General features: G+C 48.4%; 1 protein-coding gene across 1 annotated transcript in view; it reads right to left on the bottom strand.

Moving 5' to 3' along the window:
- triobpb (TRIO and F-actin binding protein b) overlaps positions 1-10572 on the bottom strand; it is a 91523-nt gene extending 80951 nt beyond the window's left edge. The window contains 1 exon segment of the mRNA XM_052043434.1: positions 10513-10572. Coding sequence (XP_051899394.1) covers positions 10513-10518 — 6 coding nt within the window. The 5' untranslated portion in view covers positions 10519-10572.
- Positions 10573-23790: the final 13218 nt, after the last annotated feature.

The raw sequence follows: 23790 nt of genomic DNA on the forward strand, positions 1-23790 counted from the left end.
TCCCAGACTGTTCCCTCAATTGGACCTGGGTAACCTGACAGGGTCGATTGTTGCCATGGCTTATAATGAACCTTAGCTGGAGTCTCCTGAGGGAGTTCTCTTTGGATGTTGTTGAGCTTGAAACCTTAGCTCTTCAATACAATCTACCAAATGCCAAACTGATCAATATATTGCAATGTGCATTAATCTCAGCTGCTGTGGCTGAGACGCTGACAGCCACCATGCTGAGCAGCTGCACAAAGGGTTCAAGAGCTGCATTTATCCAGCTCCCTCAGGATGAGTCATGTGTGACTCCCGGAAACTCAGTCGTCAGGATGAGGAAACTCTTTGCATGATCCACAACAACCTGAACATCGAGAGAGTGGAATTCTTTCCGTTTGTGAATCGGTCCTAATTACGACTGGGAGCCCTCCAGAGAAAGTTTGTTTTGTGTAGAGGTCAAAGTTGTTTAAGCAAGAGACCACTCTTTGAGAAATTGAGATTGTGTTAAAGGCCATTCAGGTTGTAGAATCAGGAAATTACTCCCGTCTGTATGGCATTCAACAAGAGGTGGATGGGCACAGCAATATGTGAAGGGATTTTCAGTGATTCCTGGTCTCTTCCAGCTGGTGTATGTTGTGTACCTTGTGGATGTTAAGGATCGTAGTGTGAAGATAGTTATGTGCTTTTCATCATTTTTTTTCAGGATTCTTATGAAAATAGTTTCTCATTTGGGGAATTCCTCACATCCCCTGCCTTTTCCGCTCATCTAGGAGATGGGGCTGTAGTTGCTAATCAGAGACACTCTCCTTGCACTGCCCTCTCCTGCACCTGCTACTCTCCAGGCTCTGGGACTCTATGTTGCCCCTCCCACACAGCCCACCATTGACAAGGTTGTGCAGGATACAGCAGATGTCAATGAAGTCCCCACTCTGCTTGGCAAGCAATGCAGGATGACCTTGCACTGGTGCAGGCAACAGTAGCTCTTATTGAGGAAACTTGTGGTGATTTCCACTCTGGTTGTGGTATTTACATGGTGCTCAGGGTGGTGAGAGGGGCCAAGGAGGTAGAGGCAGAGGTAGCCCCTCCAGGCTGTGACACCCACTGAAGATATCCAGTGTGGACTCCCTCAGTATGGAGCTATGAGTGTTTCCCATAAATGAGAAGGAAATTCTTCTCACGATCCACAACCACCTTTCCTGCTCAAGGACAGGTTTGGATTCTTAAAGGGAGTCACCATGGGTGCGAGGGCAGTCAATACTAACAGGGACACCATCCTCCACTGCCTTCTTCCTGCTGCTGCTCCCCGGGTCTGGGCCTCCTCACTGCCCACCATGAGCTGGAATGTGTGACATGCGGCAAACGGGGGTGAAATCTGGCCGAGGTGCCACCTACTCCTCCCTGAAGGCAAGGTGGATTTGTGAGCATGTGACCTCCCTGAGGCAGCAGTAAGCCACGCACTATGAGAGGAGGCAGCTGCTTGGGATGATCGTATGGCGAGGGAGGTGAGAGTCAGCATGACCCTGACCTCGATGGGAAGAGCAGTTGCGGAACAAGAGCACAGCTGAAGGTCTTTCTGCAGAACGTCATTGACCGTAGAAAACCTACAGTTGCAAATGTATTATTCATGCAAAGGACGCTGGAAGGATGTGGTCTCGCTAGAGACTTTCTGGGAGTAGGCTCCTCGGCATGTCTTCGTCTCCTGCTCTGAATTCCCCAAAACACCCTGAGTGATCAGTCACAGCTACGACAATGCCTGCAGTAACACAGCACTGCCAGCAGTGTCAGCACTGAGCCAGCCATGCAGTAAGGGTCTCAGCAGCTGAGCGTAGGAGCCAAGACTCCCTGTTGGTTCCAGTACACTGTGAGGGATTTTGGAAGATGCTGAAAGAAACTGCAGTCAGTTCTGAAGCTGCTCAGTCAGTCCTCCTAATATTAGCAGAGCTTTCCCACAAATAGTGAGGAAACCAGCAACTGTGAGATTATTCCGTGTTGGTGGGAGTCTGCAGCTGGTGTGTGGCCAAACAGGCAGGAGTTGGAGTTATGCAATAAGTGGACTTATTGGGTGCAAATGGTGGAGCAAACTAACGTAAACCCCACCACCTCTACTTCCTCAGGAGGCTAAGGAAATTTGACACGTCTCCAATGACCCTCACCAATTTTTACAGATACACCATAGAAGGCATCTTATCCAGATACGTCACGGCTTGGTATGGCAACTGCTCTACCCAATACTGAAAGAAATTGCAGAGAGTTGTGAACACAGCCCAGTCCATCATGCAAACCAGCCTCCCCTACATTGATTCTGTCTATACTTCCCGCTGCCTCAAGAAAGCAGCCAACATAATCAAAGACCCTCCCACCCCAGTCATTTGCTCTTCTCCCCGCTTCCATCAGGCAGAAGATACGAAAGCCTGAAAGCACATACCACTGGGCTCAAGGACAGCTTCTATCCTGCTGTTATAAGATTCTTGAACAGTCCTTTCATATGCTAAAAGATGAACTCTTCATCTCTCAATCTATCTCGTCATGGCCCTTGTACTTCATTTGTCTACCTGCACTGCACTTTCTCTGTAACTGTAACACTATATTCTACATTCTGTTTTTCTTTTTACTACCTCGATGTAATTATGTATGGAATGATTAGTCTGGATTTCAGGTAAAACAAAAGCTTTTCACTGTATCTCGGTACATGTGACAATAATAAACCAATACCAATACCAGAACTGCCCAATCACATTTTGCAACTGAGGCAACTTCACCCAGAAGTGATCACTAGCACAGATTACTCCGGATCAAGATTGATTTTGGATTGTGTGGTGCCTAAAAGATAAGCAATTCAGTTTGTAGTCTGCAATTCTACGTAACAATCCTTGAAGGATGATGCCAGGTCTGTGTTGGCCCACAGATCATTGCTTTGTTTACACTCCCCGACTCCCGTGATCCAGTAGGCTGGACTCCTCAACAGATATGACAAGAAAATAAATTCTTTATGAATCATCATTCCTCAGCCCAGACTTGGCTCTGCCGAATCTCCAGCAATACGTTGGGATGTTTAACATTCCAGTCCTTAAAGGGGCAAGCCTCTCCGGTATCTGCCGCGTAGTACAGCAGCATGGAGAACAGAAGGCTGTGTGCCAGCTATTTATTCCTGGGAGAAAGGTCACTAGACGGACCATTTGAACAGACTCCCCTGAGAAATGAAAATGGGGGTGAACCCCCACATTCCAGCACACAGCTTTTCAGTCTTAGAGGAGGGAGACAGTTGTCTGAGGTCACATCTCCCAGTTCAGAAATGGTCAGCTCAAGGCAGCTAGCCTAGATGGGAGTCAGCAGATTGACATACAGGTGAGAGATGGTGTACATTGCCGCATTTCTGGTAATGTTTTACATTCAGTCATGTGTCACTGCGTTCATTAGGATTTTTACCCTACGTGGGGGTTTCTGCTTCAGTTAGTAGACATTATGGCACTCTGTTAATATTTGACACACACACTGCACGGTTACTGAGATTGTTTGTACACTGCGTGATTTTACTGAATCTGTTTGTAGTTTATATGTAGTGTGACACTAATAGGCCTGTAAGTAGTTTCTACAGAGTGTGGCACTAATGGGTCCATTAGTATTTTCAGTCAGGAGTTACTGGGACTAGTTAATTTTCTTATACAGTGTGGCACTGCTAGGTTTGTATTTTATATCCAGCATTATATTCCCTATTTCTGGCATTCCTGGGACTGAAATTGTTTTATATATAGTACAACATTAATGAATCTCTGTGTATTTAATATCTTATTGTGTTAATGGATAAATACCACATAAAATACTGCTAGACAGATAATATTTTAGAGTGTAGAATATAGTGTTGGTAGCATTTTATACCCAGTGAAGTGTTAGCAGGTGATGGTATTTTATACTCAATGTAACATTAACAGGTTAATAGTATTTTCTACACAGTCAAGTTTTGAAAATGTGGGTTTAGATCCAATTCCACCTTGAAGTTTAAGTCCCTGATGTTACTAACAGGGGTGACATCAAGGTTGTGGCAAATAACCAGTGTCCACTATTAAAAGTGCCTGAGAATTTGGGGACATGAATCTGGGCCACAGGTTTTAACCAACTCCCCACCTTCATTGGCGGCATTGCATTCTCTGTTACCACTGCGCTGTTAAAATTACCATCAACCACTTGTACTGGTTGGATGTGTCATTAGCTTTGAAAATTCAAATTTCCCACTGGGTGGTTTGTGGGCTGACGTGTTTGACAGTTCCCCACTGTTTGGGAAGGTGCAAGATCTGGTCTGCACCATCCAAACAAGTGGAGGGTGGGGCTTAAACCTGCTGCTGGTGCTTGCAAGGCAGGACCCTACCCCAAGGAAAAATATGGCATCCCTGCATCTACAGAAGACCAACCAATCCACCCATAGCTTTACCCACGATGACCTGGTGAAAGCGGTGTCCTGATCGAGCGCCCAGTAACAGATGCACCAGCCCAGCTGACTGCCTGTGACACTGGACCACACCCTGCTCCTTCCAATGTGAATAAAAATGAAACCCTGTCTCACTCACTACATATACCCAGCACAACTCGGAGTAACCCTAGACCATACAAGAGCTGCACTGAGGTGCTGAGAGGTGGGGTCAGTGCCTGGAACAACAGTACTGGGAATCCTGTAAATTCACATGGTGGCACCTCTGACTCCAGGTGTTGGCCCCACTCACGTTGAGTTTTCTAGGTGGGTGTGAGACAGCTGGGGAGTCAACACTGGCTGCCCCAGGGTGGTGAGTGTCCCACAGCTGGTCTCCCCTCACTGGGAGACCCCATCAGACCCTCAGAGAGCAGTGGGGGTCAGGGAGCGGCAGACGGTGGATGTCAGATGCCCTCTACATGGTCCCAGCAGCTCCCAAAGCCCCCAGGAGCTCCCTCACTGCACTGGTCACACGGGCAGTGGGGCCAGAGTGGGCATCTTCAGACAGGGGTGGTGGGCAAATAGACCACCCGCCAGGTCCCAAAGCCCCTCTGTACCCATCAGCCAACCCAGACCCGACACGGTGATGTGGACCTAGGCGGGCGAGGGGCAGGCTGTGTGGTCCACACACTGCCGGGGGCAGGCTGAACTTGCCAGCTGTGTACCAGTGCGCACATACAGTCACACAGGCAAGTACAGCATGGAGAAAGGCCCTTCAGCCCATGAACTCCATGCAGACCATCAAACACTACCTACAGCTTCAGTGGATTGGCAGGTGGTCGTCAGGTACTTCTGCCCAGTTAGTATTTAATACACAATGTAGTGTTACTTGATTTTATACAGAGCGTGGTTTCAGTGAGACGAGCGGCACACTGTCGCAGCAGGTACAGCCGCTGCCTCGCAACGCCAGAGACCCGGGCTCAGTCCTGACCCACTGGTGCTGCCTGGGTGGAGTTTGCACGTTCTCCCTGTGACCACACTCCGGTTTCCTCCCACATCCCAAAGATGTGCAGGTTGGTGGGTTAATTAGCCACTGCAAAGCACCTGTAATGTGTAGGTGAGGGGTAGAATCTGGGGGGGGGGGGTGTTGATGAGAAATTGGGGAAAATAAAAAATGGGCTTAATGTAGGGTTAGTGTTGATGGGTGGCTGTTGGTGGGTCTGGACAGGGATGGGAGGGGCCGCTGAAGAGCCTGTTTCTGTCCTGAATCTCTCTATTACTGTTTGCTCTTTTTTATACATATATATATATATATATATATATATATATCTGTATATATATATACCTATATATAATACATATATACAGTCTGTTGTTACTGGATCCTTCAGTATTTTGTATGTATCATGTTACTGTGTTGATCAGCATTTTACTTAAAGCGCATCATCACTACAGGTCTATCAGTATCCCACGTACAGTGTACGGTTATGGGCTACATCACTACTTCACGTGCCATGTAGCACAATTGGGTCTGTCAGTACTTCACATACAATGTGCCATTAATGAGTCTGTTAGCACTTAAATTCAGTATATCCTTACTGGGTCAGTTCGTATTTTATATACAATGGGATGTTATTGGGTTTTTTAATTATTTTATATAAATCATTAAGTAATCCAAGTGAATTAAAATAATGAGATACGCTTTCAGTTGCACTGACACATCTACTCACACCGCACATGGCTCTGTTGCAATTCCAATCAAAAAATTATCCCTTTGAAACATTCCTTATCACTGTTGTGCTTTGAATTGTTGCTTCCTCCATCACTGCCGGCATTTGGCTCACAGATCCAGCTTGCAATTCCTAGGTTCTCCAACCGGCCTTTCCCAACCATGATCTCATGATCTCAAGTTGGGACAATACGCAAAGCCCTCCAGGTCTGCCAAGACCCATCTGACCAACAAAATCTGTGGGGGGGGGGGGGGGGGGCGGTGGTGCAACTTTCAAACATACCGAGTGTGCGATGGACACGTGCCTGGGAGCCCACAGTTCTGCTCTGTAGCCGAGCTCAAGACCCTTTCAGTGTGCACACATCCACAGCCAGTGAGACAATCTGCAGCTCCATTCAAAAGAGGTTAATGAGAAATGTATGACACATGTAAGCGGGGTGCCTGGAACAGTTTTCTGTCTGGAGCCACTTCTTTCTCTGGAACCAGCAGCAGCAAAGACCAAATTATTGCTGACAGTAGAAAACTGCAGCTTGAAATTATTGGCAGAGAATCAATTATTGCTCCTGAAATATCTAGCCCAGTGCAGTAAAACATCTACGCATTGCTTTTCGATGTTGCCACATGCTCTCATATTTTACATTTGTAACTACTCCCAGCTATCCATTAATCCATTTACAATTCATCCAAGCCCACCAATTAGATTCTGGTCTGTAACTCACTCCAAGTTATCTGTTATTCTAAATATAAACTATTTGAAACCTTTGATTTGATTCCAGCCTGTAATTTGCACCTAGCTATTTGTTCTGCTGTTTATAAACTAGCGGAATGTTTAGCACAAAAACGTTTCTCAAACAGGAATGAATGCTGAACTTTGGGGTACTAACATGGCTGCTCACACCCTGCCCCTGACCCCGAGCATGCAGCTGCAAAAGGCAGCACGGTGCCTCTGCATGTCCTGTGGGATGCAGAGTTGGTGCAGGCAGTGTGTGCTCAGGACAGCAAAGGAGCACATCAGCAGCTGTTGTTGATTCACACAGCAGACGCTGGAAATCTGAAATCAAAGCAAACAACACTGGGAAAAGTACAGCAGATCAGGCAGCATCTGTGGATAGAGAAACAGAATTAACAGTTCAGAGGCCTGCAAGTCAGGACTGAAATGGGTCACTGAAGTCGTGAGGCAGCGTTACTAGCTTTAAGTCGAAGGCCCACCGTCAGAACTGAAATATTAACTCTGTTTGACAGATGCTGCCTGACCTGCCGAGTGTTTCCAGCATTTTCTGTGTAGAACTACACATGTAAGGGGGGTATCTCCCAGGGCCCAGTGCTGAGGGAGGGATGGGAACAGCTCACATGAGCCCACAGCAGACAGCTCACTCAGGCAGTCTGGGGACATGCAAGTTCCATCCAGGTCTCATTGGGGCATCATCTCAACTGAGAGCCATGTCCTGGGACTGCTACTCTGGACAGCCTTCAAAGGTAGATGATACACTAAAGATAAAAGGTGCTACAAATATTTAGGTGAGGGGGAGAGAGAGAGAGAGAGAGAGACAGAGCGAGGGAGAGACAGACAGAGAGGCAGAAAGAGAGAGAGAGAGAGAGAGAGAGGACAATAGTTTAAAATTACCTTTGATCAGAACCTGGAAAAGTTCACGATGAACAGGTTGGAAGGAGGTGGGGAGAGAGAATGGACTGGAGAGAGTATGGGCTGGGGGGGTAGCAGAAACTGAATGACCGAAGGATGCTGGTGCCAAGTGGTGATGATGGGCTAAGTGGAGGGAGGAATAGGTCAGTGCAGTGAACAGGAGAGGTAGAATCAGTCGACCTGAATGCACAGAAGGCTAGACAGGGGTTCCAGGGCTGAAGGGCCTGTTTCCATGCTGTATGACTCTGTGGCTTGATCTTGCCACTTGCCCTGCCCAGGATGTGACCGTCCAAAGGTGTTCACCGAGCTGCTGAACTGAGGAACCAGTTCCAGGTTCTCCACCTTCGTTGGGGAGGTAAGTCAGTCATTCATTTTTCTTTATTTCAATCCCTATTTTTTAATTTATTTAAACAAATTTATCACCAATTTTTTGTTTTACAAACGTGTCTGATCACTGGAGGCATCTGGGAATAGTGCAAAGAGAAACAGATGATTTGCAGCATTTTCTGCTTTTATTTCCAATTTCAAGTGCTTCCTCCATAGTCTTCTAACCCTGCATGTTGCAGCGAGACCCCTGGACACCCCAGCAAGGGGAGACACTAACTCTGCACCTACCCCGTCCTGCCCCTGAAGAACTTTGTAGGTTTCAATGTCCGTGAGGCACGGGCCAGAGTCAACACATTCAGCCCCATTGTCCAGAAAGACCAGGTAAATAAAACTGAATGTTGGAAGCACTGATTAGCTTAAATTGCTGAACTCACAGATGAGTCCAGAAGGCTCTAACCGTGCCCGGGCAGAAGATGAGGTGCTGTTCCAATGGGCTTCATTGGAACAGCGAGGGAGGCCGGGAGATGAGGGAATCCTTTCGGACAGAGCAGTACAGCATTCAAAGCTGGGATTTTTGCCCTCACTGGTCCCACAACCTTTCTATCTCCACTGTTGCCCCTTTGTCATTTAAATTCTCCTGCCTTCTACTCTATCACAGACCTCCTTCTGTATTCTCACAGCCCTTCACTCTCCCTGCATCTCAAAACCAGCATCTCTCTCAATTTTCCCAGTTCTGATGGAGGGTCATCAACTCAAGACGATAACGCTCTGTCCGCAGGCGCTGCCTGACCTACAGGTGCCACAGTACAATGAACGATGAGCCTGTGAAGCTGCTGCAAGTTTTTCATTGTACCAATACCTCACTGTATTTGTGCACATCACACAAAACTCAATGACCCGCTGAGCATTTCCAGCCTTTCTTGTTTTCCGCTGGATGCCTTTTATTTTCGCATGGGTGTTTTGGGCTACCACACTGCCCTTGAGTAGCTGAATCATCCCAGAACTAGCAGTCAACGGAGTACTGAGAATGCAGAACTCACAACCACGAGCAGCTGACACAAATAGCAAAGGTGCATTTAAGGGGAAGCTGGGTGGCACATGAGGAAGGCAGAAATGCAGACTAAAACCGATAAAGAGGTGGAAAGGGGCTCATCTGGAGCATAAACCAGCCTGAACCAGTAAGGCTCAGCAGCCTGTTGTTGTTTTACATTCTATGGAGACAAGCAAGAACTCCCTCTGGGGACATTCCACCCACTGCCTATACTACCCCCGGATGGGAATGCACACAAACTCTGAAAATCCTGGTTTAACTGTTTGGTTCTTTTGATTTGGGAGTGTTGCACCGTCATAGAAAGATACTTTTGAGAGAGACTAAAAGAGGAAGAAGGAGACCAAAGTGAGGAGAGAAAGAACTGACAGTAAAATGAGAAAGAAAGAGATGAAAAGAGAAACATCATTAAGGAATGAGAGGGAATGAGAGAGAAAGAGAGAGAGAGGGAACACACGTGCACAGAAAGTGAGACAAAATATACAGTAAGGAATGGATAGCAGGAAAAGCCACTATACCATGGGGTCTGATCCAATACAAATGCCACATGTATGACGAGGGTGATGGTGAACAGCGGTAAAGTGGAGCAGAGACCACGATCAGATCAGCCAGAAGTTTGCTGCAGAAGGCAGGCTCAGGCGGCTGAACCGACAGCTCTTGTTCCCACCACTTACAGAGCCCTAGACTCGGCCCACCACGTCCACACCAACCTTTCCGCCCATCTACACTCATCCCATTTGCCCGCATTAGGACCATATCCTTCTACGCCTTGCCTATTCAAGTGTCTGTGTAAATGCCTCTTAAACGTAGTGATTGCATCTGATTCCACCCCCTCCTCTGGCAGCGTGTTCCAGGTATCAACCACCCCCTGTGAGTAGAATACTTCCCCCTCGGATCCTCCTCAAACCTCCTCCCCCTCACCTTAAACCTCTGGTGTGAACCCCCTACCACAGGTGGAAGAGGTGGACAACCCACCCCACCTCTGCTCCTGTACCGGGAGGTCCCACAACAGCATCACCCGCGCACAGGTGTCCGTGCGCGCGCGCGCGGGCGCGGGCGGCAGTGGGGGTGGGGGGGAGAGACGTGGGCGCGCGCGCGCGTGGACACGCCCCCCTCCCACTGACGGCAGCGCGCACACGCCCCCACACTGACACCGGAGCTCGCGCGCGCGCGCCCCCGTACTGACAGCGGCGCGCGCGCGCTCGCCCACGTTGACGCCAGGGCGCGCGCGCCCACCTAACACACACGGGCCGCGCGCGTCACGCGCCCCCTACGCGTTCGCGCTCCTCGGACGCGCGCATGGCCCGGTCCCCACCCCGATTAAGATGCGCCCGGTGAGGTACAACCCCCCGTCCCGGAGCGGCGGCCGACCGGCCGGTTACCGTCATGTTGCGCCCGCCCCGGGTCCTGCCGCCCGCCGAAGTTTGTTTTTACTGGAAAACTCAGCAACAGCCCGCACTTCCTGGACCCGCCCACCCCGAGCTCGTCCAATCAGAAGGCCGTGTGCCTGACACTCGTGGGCTGGGCGGCTCCAGATGTGGGACCAGTGCTGCATCTGGCCCGGGGAGCCAGCTGTGTAGATCCAAGTGTGGGGCCAGTGCAACCCCCGACCCAGGGAGCCAGCTGTGCTGATTCAGATGTGTGTTCAGTACAACCCCTGTGCAACTCCAGATCCGGAGTCTGGCCGTGCAGCTCCAAATGTGGAACCAGGACAACTCCTGGTCCAGGGAGCCAGCTGTGCAGAGCCAGATGTGAGTTCAATGCGACCCCTGTGCAACTCCAGGTGTGGATTCAGTGCAACTTCTGGCCCAGAGAGCTGGTTGTGCAGATCCAGGTGTGAGTCCAGTGCAACTCTTTGGCCCAAGGAACCAGCTGTTCAGCTCCAGATGTGGTTTCAGTGCAACCCCTGGCCTTGGATTCAGTGTCAGACAGACAGCTTCACAAGCAGCCTGGCAGCATTGCCCAGGGCCCTAGCACAGGGTCTCAAAGCATCCGACACACAACAGTGGCATGCAGTTCATTCAGAAACATTACGTAAGATCAAAGAACGAGAAAATGAAACAGCTGGAAGGCCATGTACAAACTGGGCTCAGTTCCAAGCATAAACGCGGTGCTGAGAACAGGTTCTCTGCTAAATAGCTGGAGAAGCAGCTGATCAGGAACAACCGATTCACGTTAAGGTTATAAAAAGGTTTAGAGCGGAGTGCTGGTTGCAAACAGTGACGCAGCTGCTCTGGGTGAAGGGAAAACTGAAACAGTAAATAGCGGAGGCCAGTCAGCCTATCGACTTCATGTTCCTCTTTACAAAGCAACCCATATGTCCCACTCCCCACCTCTTCTCGTGTAGCCCCACAAATTAACTTCCCTCGAGTCCTGTCCCATTAATCCCACCCCCACCCCCCACCACTCTCCAACTGATTCTGGTGCCATGAGCTCTAGGTTATAACATTCTCCCCCCTCCAAAAGGGGCTTTTCCTCACACCCCCTGGTGAGTACTTTTGGTCTGTTGCTTTGAACCTGCACCACCGGGCCTTAGAACAACTTGCTGATGGGAACACTGGATGGTTAGAACATAGAGCATACAACAGTACAGCACAGGTTTTTCAGCCCACATTTGTACTGAAAATGATGCCAAATTAAATTAAATCTCTTCTGCCTGCACATGATCTGTATCCCTCCATTCCCTGCAATCTGCATTTAATAATCAGAAGAACAAGTGCAAGAAACAAGAAACAATGCTGTCTATAAACTCCAGCCCTCTGTGCTGAGCTGGCATCATCACAGGGTCTATTCAGCTCTAGGCCCTGCACCTGCCCTCTGGGCAAACTTCAAGCTCTTGACACGACAAATGGGAACTGCACATTTCCTGTAACAAATGTGTACACCCAGAACCAACACACCGTGTTCTGGAGAGGAAGAACCAGCCCATTCCTGTGGTAGTTGGTGGGGGTATGGAGATGAGGGAGAGGATTGAGGTCCCATGACTTGTTGAGTGACTGGGTTACATGGGGGTCCTGGTCAGGGATAGGGGGTGTCATGAGAACCTGGTTAGTCAACTGGTCCAGAGGATCGGGACAATGATAAGTGGGTTGTGTGTAGATGAGTGGAACTTGGGGACAGTTTGTGCTTTGAGTTCTGAAATGCTAACTCTGTTTTTCTCTCCACAGATGCTACCTGACCTGCTGAGTGTTTCCAGCATTCACTGATTTTATTCCAGCACGGATGATTCAGCATGTCCCTGATGACCCTCACCAATTTTTACAGATGCACCATAGAAAGCATCCTAATCAGATGCATCACAGCTTGGTATGGCAACTGCTCTGCCCGAGACTGCAAGAAATTGCAGAGAGTTGTGGACACAGCTCAGCACATCACAAAAACCAGCTTCCCTTCCACTGATTCTGTCTACACTTCCTGCTGACTCGGGAAAGCAGCCAACATAATTAAAGACCCCTCCCACCCCGGTCATTCTCTCTTCTCCCCCATTCCATTGGGCAGAAGATACAAAAGCTTGAGAACACGCACCACCAGGCTCAAGGACAGCTTCTACCCCGCTGTTATAAGAATCTTGAACGAACCCCTTATACCAAAAAAATGAACTCTTGATTTCTCAATCTACCTTATCACAGCCCTTGCACTTTATCTGTCTGCCTGCAATGCACTTTCTCAGTAACTGTAACACTATATTCTGCATTGTTTTGTTTTCCTTTTGTACTACCTCAATGTACTTATGTATGGAATGACCTGGATGGCAAGCAAACAAAGCTTTTCAATGTATCTTGGTACATGTGACAATAATAAACCAAATACCAATTCACCATATTTATTAACAACATAGCTGATGGGAGAGCAAGGTTACAAGTAACAGAAAGACAGGCTGCACTGAGAAATGAAGATGGAAGCAAGACATTATAGAGACACGTTGACAGATTTAGCCAATAGGCAAAAGTATGGCAAATGGATTTTGATGTGGAATGTGCAGAGAGGATTGAACCATTTCTTAATGGTGAAAAGCTTAGTGATCCGGAGAAACCTGGGCTCAGAGGAGGTGATCTGTTGGAAAAGTGGGGGCAGGCACAGAGAATAATCAAAATATGAATGGAGTGTTGGCTTTTAAATTTGGAGGACTGGGATCAAAGGAGATAAAAATTGTGCAAGAAGTTTTAGAGAGCCTTGGTAACCACTCTTGGAACAATATGCACAGGGTTGGACATCCACCTCAGCAAGGATACTATCCCGAGAGGGCACGTAGCATAGGTTTATCAGAATAATTGCTGCACTCTTAGGGTTAAAACACGAGGGCAGATTACACAAAGGGTTATTTTCTCAGACATTTAAGATGGCTAATTTCAATCAAACTTTAACTGAATTTTCCAAAATATTCAGGATGAAATATTAGTCCAGAAAACAAGGGATTATTTCTGCTGGTGAAGAGTCAAGGACTGGGGACAGAGGCATGAAACTGTTCCATGCCAAGAACATTATGAATGCGGGCAATGCACTGTGAGCCAAGGCACACACCACACACCCAGGGCTACAAAATTCCACTGCACATGAAGCCCAGCGCATCCAGACTTTGTGTGCACAAAGGCTTTTCCTCTGCTCACTCCCCAACGATGGAACAAGCCTACAAACTGGGGTAGGTCAGGGGTCCTGGGGCCAGGGGGTGTTCAAACCTTCAGTCATTCCATAAGTATGTCCATCACCATATAATCACATGCAGCTATGTATATCCCATATAATCACCCTGCAAAATAACCATAAATAAACTGGTAAAGAACAAACTTACACTTAATACCATTCACAGTTATCAAGCATCCCGTTGCATTTTACACTGATTGCCAAAGGAATGAGTTTACACAAATGCGAAGAAAAGCAGAAATCCACCAGACTGGATGGGTTGCAAAAAAACAAAAACAGAAGGAAGTAAAGGATGTGCTCAAAGGGAACATGAAGAAAACTAGCAATGGAGATAAAGTTTCCTCGGGAATGACCCTCTTCCACACTGGTTCTGAGGAGTGGAATATGTCCTTACAAGAATCCTCTTGTGCATGAATTCTCTGACTTGGTCTGACTGAGGTCTTGGTCCAATGACAAAATGGTCCAGGAGGAAATGTAACACACACACACACACACACAAACACACACACACACACACGACGCTCTTGGTGCACAGACATACATGTGAACACACAGATGGACACAAACACAAGTGCATACACACACATCCTTGCCAATATAATGTAAGTTATCTATGCAAATGAAATGATACATCTCATAATGTGAATGGCAACACGTGAGTGTACTGCATTATATATATATGCAAATTTTATGAAAATATGTTTTTGGAAAAATATCAGTAAAGGAATGGAGGAAAGTACGGGACAAAAACAGTTAATCTTCGAGGAAATTATTGCTTCTTCTCCACATATTAAAAGAAATAGGTGGAGGAATTCCAGATGTGTTAGTCATATCTTCCTAGTGCTTGAGTACTGTGCCCTGAAATTGAGAAATTGCAACTGAAAGGAATAAGCAGAAAGCCACAGACCAGTCGGCTCAGCATTAGTTGAGGGAAAGTCTCTCAAATTAATAACGAGCAACTGAGTTACTGAGTTTAAGAAAGAAAAAGACATGTATTTTTATAGTGACTTTCATAACCTCAGGATCTGCTGTTGCACTTTCCAACTAATGGAGCACTTTTGAAATGTTCCCATTAACTACAGGGACACCCTGTTGACACCAGGAGATCTAACCACCAGCTTCAGAACTAGTTGCAGGCTAATCAAAAATCTCCAAAAGTCCAAGCATGGTGAAATACACCATCAATGTTTGCCGTCAGTGAGAGGTGGCTCCTGAAATGAAGGAAGTGGTCCACATTTTCCAATGTATCTCTATTGTTGGAGGACATGTTGGTAGAAGACATTTCCTTTATAGATGTTAAATGCAAAGCCCATCCTCTCCAAAGCTTCAGAGAATGAGCTTCTCATTAGTCCTGTAGCTTAGCTCCATCCCTGTGGGAGGTGAAGTGCAGCATTGTGTAAGACTGAGGGCAGTGTAGGGGCAATGACACAGCTGGCTTGACACCGGTGTGCACTGAGACTGGATCTGTGGTGGACCTGTTGATTAGGACCATGGCTTGCACACCATCATGAAGCAGATGTAGAACGGGGATGAACATCTACAGGAGGCAAATTTGAGGAGGGTGCTCCATAGTCTATCTCCATTGACAGGGTCAGAGGCTTCAATAAGATCAGGAAAGGACACTGGTGGTTGTTGGTGCTGCTCCCTGCATTTCTCTTGGAGTCATCACACACTGAAGATCACCTCACTGGTTCCGAAAGAAGCTCTTCAACCACTGGAAGGAGGCAGTTGAGGAGGTCCCTGGTGACGACTGTAGTTACTGCAGACACAAGAGACTGCAGGTGCTGAGAATCTGGAGCAACAAACAAACCGCTGGAGGAGCTCAGTGCGTCAAGCAGCATCTGTAGAGAGAAAGGAATGGTCGACGTTTCAGGTCTTAACAGAAGCTGCCTGACCTGCTGAGTTCCTCCAGCAGTTTGTTTTATCGTTGTAGTTACGACAATTGGATTTGCCTCCTTTCTTGAGGATGGTCACAATTAAAGCATCTCTGGAGGGCATAGAGAGACACTCCACTGACAGGTGGAGTGGTGAGGTACAGTCAAAGTGCTTAAACTGATCAAGAATGCCAACTCCAACAGTTAGCTCCTGAGGTACTTGTTCCTCAGTAAAGACACCGCTGCCAGCTCTCCAACACTGGCCGGGGCTGGTCTCACAGGATGGTCAGGGACTTCGCTGGTATCCTTGGACACTGGGACCAGTCAGGGGTGCTGGCTTCCTACAAGTCCCGGCAACCATCACTGCACTCGTGCCAAAGGAAGAGCAGTGAGGAGACTCAGAGGCTCCGTGTCATGAGGTGGGAACCTGGAGGGGATCAGGAGGAAGGCAGCTACTGGGCCAATGTCCTTGCCCAGCATCCATAACCTAACCTGCCAGGCATTGCCAGCACAAAGGTCTCCTTCATCGCAAAAGGTGCCTCCTGTAAGAAGCCTGCAAAACCATAGTCCCAATGCAAACCAAATGCCTCTGCACACTCCAACTGTACCACCAACATTAAGATTAAGACTATTAAGATATCTTTATTAGTCACATGTACATGGAGACACACAGTGAAATGCACCTTTTGCGTAGAGTGTTCTAGGGGCAGCCTGCAAGTGTCACCACGCTTCCGGCGCCTACATAGCATGCCCACAACTTCCTAATCCATACGTCTTTGGAATGTGGGAGAAAACCAGAGCACCCGGAGGAAACCCACGCAGATACAGGGAGAAGGTACAACAAACTCCTTACAAACAGCGGCTGGAATTGAACCCGGGTCGCTGGCGCTGTAATAGCGTTACACTAACCGCTACACTACCGTGCCTGCCACCAATTATCAGGTGGGGAGCTCAGATGATTCACAAAACTCCCTCCTATCCTGCTGCGCTGATTCTATGAGTCTGTGAATGAATGAATCCTGGCTCTAATTACTTTCATGGAGTGCCTCAATATCTCTGGACTTCCTGATGAGTGGCATCTCGCTCAAAGGACCAGGAGGTCAGCTCAAAGTCATTTTCCATGAGGATCCCCACCACAGGTGTGGATGGACTGTTTTGACATAGCTCGTGGGCATGTTTCTCTCTCATCTAGGATTCTCACTCCTGGCAGTGATGACTGTAGCCACCATTCTCCAGGCTCTTCTCCTGGGCACAGCGGCTCTCCCTCCTGAAATGTCCCTTTGAATGAGAGTCGAAGCTGCCTCTGCGTCCTCTGCGGTAGAGTGTTGCCGTTGTCTGGCTGCCATGGGGAGTGTGCCTTTAAGAGCTGACCCTCCTTTGAGTGTCAGGGGCTGTGCTGGATTGAGTGTGGGAATCCAGCTTTCTGGGTGCAAAGCAGCCTAACAGGATTTTGGTGGACTTGGTTCTAGCACCACACCCTGTGTGTTCAGTGCACCTAATCGTTTCAAGACATGTCTTTCTCTGTTCCCTTTAGCTACTAAACCTTAAGTTCCACATAATGCAGCAAGAAGGAGCAGCGATTGTCAGTCTGCATGAAGCACGTTATCTAGAATTTTGTGTATTAAATGGCCCGTGCGATACACCAGCAACACTTCCATTGTGAGCCTGTCACCAGCAACTGATTCCCACATTACTTCCTTCATGAGCCCTTCCCACCTTGCCTCCCTCCTGAGCTCCCCACCGTCAACAGAAGCCGATCTTCATCCAATTCAGTTGATCCATGTGACGTCAAGGAACAGCTGAGAGTGTTGGGTACAGCAAAGGCTACAGGACTGGCTGAGGTACTGAAGATCTGCTCTCCAGAACTAACTGTACCTCCAGCCACGCTGTTCCAGTGCAGTTACAACACTGGCACCTCCCCGGCAATGTGGAGAACTGACCAGATACATCCCGTTCACAGACAGCAGGACAAACCCAATCCAGATAATTACTGCCCAATCACTCCACTCTCAATTATCAGCAGAGCTGGAAGCCGCCCTCGACAGTGCTGTCAAGTGGCACTCACCCACCAATAATCTGCTCAGCGATGCCCGGTTTGGATTTCACCAGGACCACTGGGCTCCAGATCTCATCACACCCTTGGTCCAAACACAGACCAAAGAGCTGAGTTCCAGAGGAGAGGAGAGAGTGACTGCCCTTTGACATTGGGGCAGCATTTGACTGAGGGAGGCATCGAGAAACGCTGGTAAAGTTGAAGTCAATGGGCATCACAGGGAAGCCCGTCACCTCCACCTTCTCAAAGATGGACAGTAGATGTGTCGACCATGTTCTGAATGTGAATAAAAAGAGGCTTCCTGGGGAGAGTGCTGATGAAAATAGCAGTGTGGACCCTGGTCCTGTGGGACGCAGGGGGATGGAGGAAGGTGCATTGTTGGATTGGCCTGATCAGGGCACTGGATCCGGACCAGTAGGTGGGTGGCATCAAGGACCTGGTGCTGCGGGGCTGTGGATCTGGGCTTTTGGGGAGGGCGGCCCTGGATCAGGGCCCAGGGGTTGACAGGGGTCACCATCAGGGCTGGGAGGGGGATTGGGGGTGGTGGTGGAAAGGAGACCCAGATCCATGGCCCCTTGAGAGAGCCAGTGGACAAGGGACCAGGACATAGGAGGTGGATGATCCAAGCCTGTTGGTGGAGAGGGAAGGTTTTGAGCAGCTGGTGGGTAAGTGGAGAAAAGCGGAAGGGTCTGGAAATCACCTCCCCTGGGGTTCAGGTAAGGGCTCTGAGTGTGAGCGTGTGTGTGAGCGTGTGTGTGTGAGAGCGTGTGTGTGTGTGAGCGTGTGTGTGTGTGTGTGTGTGTGAGAGCGTGTGTGTGTGTGTGTGTGCGTCTATGTGCGCCTGTGTGTCTGATTGTGCGGTACAGCAGTGGAGGTCAGATCATTGCAGGCGTTTAAGGAAGAGATAGATAGGTATCTAAATAGTCGGGGTATCAAGTGATATGGGGATAAGGCCAGAAATTGGGGTTAGAATAGTTTTTTTCCCCTCCACAACCCCCACCCCCAATTTCTCATTTCTTTTTCTTTTTTCCCTTTTCCTTGGAGCAGACTCGATGGGCCGAATGGCCTACTTCTGCTCCCTTGTCTTGTGATCTTGTGAGAGGGGGAAGGGGGGTGGGTGGGGGAGGGGGGATGAGAGGGGGTGATGTGAGAAGCTGAGAGGTGATGGGTAGAAGAGGCAAAGGGCTGAAGGAGGAGGAATCTGGTCGGAGAGGACAGTGGACCATGGAATAGAGGGAAGGAGGTGGGGAACCAGAGGGAGGTGATGGGCAGGTCGCGAGGGTGGGGGTGGGGAAAGGGAAGGGGTAAGGGGGCCACAATAATGAGGGAAACAAAAAGTGGGGGGAAGGTGCTTGACAAAGCAGTCACCCTACCTGCATTGGGGTCTCACCACTGGGCAGATTTCCCCTCCCCACTTTCCACAGGGACTGCTCTCTCCTCAACTCCCTCGTCCACTCGTCCCTCCACCGATCACCCTCCCAGCGCCTATCCCTGCAACTGTGCAAAGTGCTACACCTGTCCCTACACCTCCCCCCTCACCACCGCTCAGGGCCCCGGACAGTCCTTCCAGGTGAGGCAGCGCTTCACCTGTGAATCCGAGGGTGTCATTTGTTACATCCGGTGCTCCCGGTGCGGCCCCTCTACATCCGTGAGACCCGACACAGATTGGGTGACCGCTTCGTCGAGCACCTTCGCTCCGTCCACCGCAACAGCCAGGATCTCCCAGTGACCACCCACTTCAATTCCACATCCCACTCCCACACTGACATGTCCATCCACAGCCTCCTCTACTGCCACTGAGGCCAGACACAGGTTGGAGGAACAACAGATCATATTCCACCTGGGAGTCTCCAACCTCGATTTCTCCAACTTCCGGTAACCCCAGCCCTCTGTTTTCCCCTTTCTCCTCCCTTTGTTTTCTCTCATTCCTGTGGCCCCCTAACCCCTCCTCTTTCCCCTCCCCCGCCCTCGTTACCTGCTCACTACCTCCCTCCTAATCCCCACCTCCTTCCCTCTATTCCATGGTCCACTGTCCTCTCCTCCCGGATTCCTCCTCCTCCAGCCCTTTGCCTCTTCCACCATCACTTCTCAGCTTCTCACATCACCCCCTCTCACCCCCTCCCCCACCCACCTCCCTTCCCCCCTCACCTGGCCTCACCTCTCACCTGCCGGCTCGTGCTCCTCCCCCTCCCCCCACCTTGTTTATTCTGGCTTCTGCCCTCTTCCTTTCCAGTCCTGATGAAGGGTCTCGACCCGAAACGTCGACTGTTTAGTTCCCTCCATTGATGCTGCCTGACCCGCTCAGTTCCTCCAGCATTTTGTGTGTGTTAAGGGAGACAGACAGACTGCAATTCACAAGGGAATATGGACTGGGGCTTGATCCCTGGCGGTAGAGTAAAATGTCATTACACTTCACCCTTATACAGAGAACGCAGGTGAGGACGCAGACTTGGAAACTGTACAAAATGAAAACAACGTATTTCTCATCGAATGAAACACGAGAACGATTAAACTCCTATCCCTTGCTATTGATACAGGCCGCAAAACATAAAACACTGGTTGAACTCAGCACAGTCACTCTGTGCGAGTGCTCTGTGGCTGGGCTAATCCTCCTCTGAACTCTTGTGTGCTTTTCCCTTTAGTTTAGCTAGGAATGCTAATATTTTATTTGGTAATTACTTAATCATTTGGAAAGACACTGGAAGACATCAAAAAGAAAAATGATACCGTTTACATGTTGATTATAATAATTGTCTGTTCTGCACTGTATTTTTGTTTGACATATTGGTCTAAATTAAAAAGTAGCTTTTGTGAATAAGCAACTAATTGCTATGAAGAACAGACTTCAGTTCATGCCATGGTGAAATTTTGGTTATTTATGTTATATTGGAGTCTCATATTCTTGGGTTTAAACTGAGTTTAAATGGAAAAAAATCATCTTTAAATTGCTTAAATGACTGAGAAATGAATATAGAGTGTACTTGATCTGCTTAAAGTTGTGCTGGATATTGTTAAGAGCCTGGGCGATTGACAAGAATTGGCATTAATCATGTTTGTTATAATGGAAATGGAACAGAGAAAGACATTTGGCCCATCAGATCTATGCTAGCTCATTGCAACAACTATGCATTCCCTCTTCCCCTTCTCTTTTATTGCAGTCCTGAAATATTTGCTAGTTCTTATCTACTCAGCGGGTCAGGCAGCATCTATGGAGGGAAATGGACAGTCAACGTTTTGGGTCGAGATCCTTCATCAGGAATCATGATGAAGGGTCTCGACCCAAAATGTCGACTGCCCATTTCCCTCCACAGGTGCTGCCTGACCCACCGAGTTCCTCCTGCGTTTTGTGTGTTGCTCCAGATTCTGGCATCTGCCGTCTCTTGTGTCTCCAAGTTTTTATCTAGTTCCTTTGTGGAAGTTACCATTGAATCTGCTTCCACTGCCACCTCAGGCATCACTTTCCAGGTCACTGCAGCTCCCTGTGTAATCAAAATCCAGAGTTGTGTTGTGTTTTCAGACCCCTGGCTGATTTGAAGACAGTCAGACTTCCAGGGAGGGCAGCTTGGAGTAGTCAGAGGAGGTGGAAATAATGCAGATAGGTAGGGTCAGAAGAGCTTGTGGGACCTGCCCTCTGAAAGCCCACACCAATCCTGGGGGCTACAAAACTAACTGGCAAGAAGTTGGCCAGAGGGCGTATCTGCTGGCAAGCTGGTGAGATTGCTGATCTCCTGAGTGACTGTGGTCAAGAAAAGAAGTGACTGACAGGAAGGGATGATTAAAGGACCACACACTATCTGAGAGAAAAATCTGGAAAAATTAGACTAATTATCTTTCACACATCAATATTTTCCTTCAACAATATTTCATTCTGAAGCGTTAAGGTACTGATTTGCCATAATATTGACTGTGCTGAACAGACTGATCCTGTCCTTAAGGCGGTTTGCAGCTCGAAGGAGGACATTCAGCCCATCGTGCCCAACCCACTTATAGAAAAGTCCAAGACTATTCTCTTTGCTCCAGATCTTTGACTTACAACCAACACAGGAGGCCACTCAGCCCATCAGGTCCATGCCAGTGCCCGGAGAGTAATCCCATTAGCCCCGTTGACCCTCTTCCTTATTTCCCTATACCCCTGCAACATATTTGCTCTCATTCACGCCCATCAACTCCCTTTTGATTCTTTCTACTATCAACTCACATTAATGGGCAATTTACAGGACCCCAGCACGTCTTTGGGATGTGGGAGGAAACCGGAGCCATCGGAATCGAGGTGCTGAGGGCATCAGACAAAGGACCAGGGGAGAAAGGACAGAGCCAAAGTGGAAAGAAAGAAATTTCTCCGACACTTTCTGTTTTTGTGTTTTATTTCCAGCCTAACGATCCACACGTCTGTGGGATGTGGGACGAAACCAGAGCACCTGGAGGCAGCTCACACGGTCGTATGGGGAACATGCAAACTCCACACAGACAGCCCTGAATCCGGACTCCTGGAGGTGTGAGGCAGGAACACCGCCCCTTCACTCTCTCCCTGTTATTCTCAAACACCAATAGGGAATAGGTACAAGGAAGGGAGACTGAGTGAGGAAATACAGTGCGGTTGGAGGAACCAGGAAGATTGCTCAGACTCAATTACACTGCAAGGTCTGTTTCCAGCACTGAAAGGCAGCTACCCATGTCCGGAACCATAATCAGCCAAAGGTGAATGTAAATGTCAGTAACTAGCATTCCCCGTCTTTCTCAAGGACTGGCAAATTTGAAACAATACAATTTCCAAAAATTTTCAATGCAGCTGGGAAAAGAATACAATTCCCAGCAACCTTTACATGCAGGCAGGAATATCAGACTGCAAATCCCAGCATCCTTTGTGCACAGGCCGGAATATAGGACTACAACTTCCAGTACTCTGCAAATGCAGATGGGAAGGGAAGATCTACTACCCCTCGCATCCATTGCTCTCAGGACAATCAAAGACCACAGGTCTCAGTATCCTTTGCACAGCAGTGATAAGCTGCAAAGGATATTGGGAGTCATAGTCCCTGTCCTCATTACGCACAAGCAGGAAAAGACAGTTATAGTTGAGTTTATTGTCATATGCACAGGTATAGGTGCAATGAAAAACTTACTTGTAGCAGCATCACAGGCATATGGCATCAGGTAGTCAACATTCACAAGAAAAACATAAATTATACAAAAAAAGAACACAATTAGAACAAATAAAAAAGTCCATTGTAGTGCAAAGTGGTCATGGTGTAGCTCTACTGGGGTAGTGATTAGGGTTGTGCAGGTTGGTTCAAGAACCGAATGGAACCAAATGATATCTCACTGTCCCAACAGCCTCTGCAAGGAGTCCCTTTAAAGCAGTGTTTCTTAGTACTGGGTCACAGCAGCATTTTCACCGCTTCACACAGGTTTAGATAAAGGAGGTCAGGAAAAGGATGCAGTGGTCCTCACTGAGATTTGTACCGAGCAGCTGTGTAACAGAGGACTCCCTGATCTATGGGCTGTTCCCAGGGACACACACCGAGACACACATCAAGTGCTGCTGGAAGATCATCAACACGGTGAAAGAGTCTGCCTGAAACTTGTTGGTTTCCAGTGTGAGGAGACACAAGAGACTGCAGATGCTAAAATCTGTAGCAACAAACAATCTGCTGGAGAAACTCAGCAAGTCGAGCAGGAAAGGAATTGTCAACGTTTCGGGTCGAAACCCTACTGATGCAGAGTTTCGACCTGAAACATCAACAATTCCTTTCCCCCCCACAGATGCTGCTCGACCCACTGAGCTCCTCCAGCAGATTGTTTGCTGTTCCAGCATAAGGAGATGTCCGTAAGGGAACACTGCCGAATGGCACAGTCCAGGCTGCAGGAGTACGTGCTGAGGGATGCACTGAATCTCGGTGCAGCCAATGCAAAGGCTCTGTGGGGAAGGACCACAGTTGAGGGTCCTGCTGTCACTGGACATTGGGGGGGCTGGGCCCTGGGTAATAGTCTCTCAAACACTTCACGGGTGTGTTGTTTGAGGAGGAAAGGAGTGGTGTGGATGCATTGTCAGAGATAGCATTGGAAAGATGTACCAAATGTATCATATTTCC

Source organism: Pristis pectinata, chromosome 33 (assembly GCF_009764475.1).
Source record: "Pristis pectinata isolate sPriPec2 chromosome 33, sPriPec2.1.pri, whole genome shotgun sequence".
In the NCBI taxonomy this organism is placed as follows: domain Eukaryota; kingdom Metazoa; phylum Chordata; class Chondrichthyes; order Rhinopristiformes; family Pristidae; genus Pristis; species Pristis pectinata.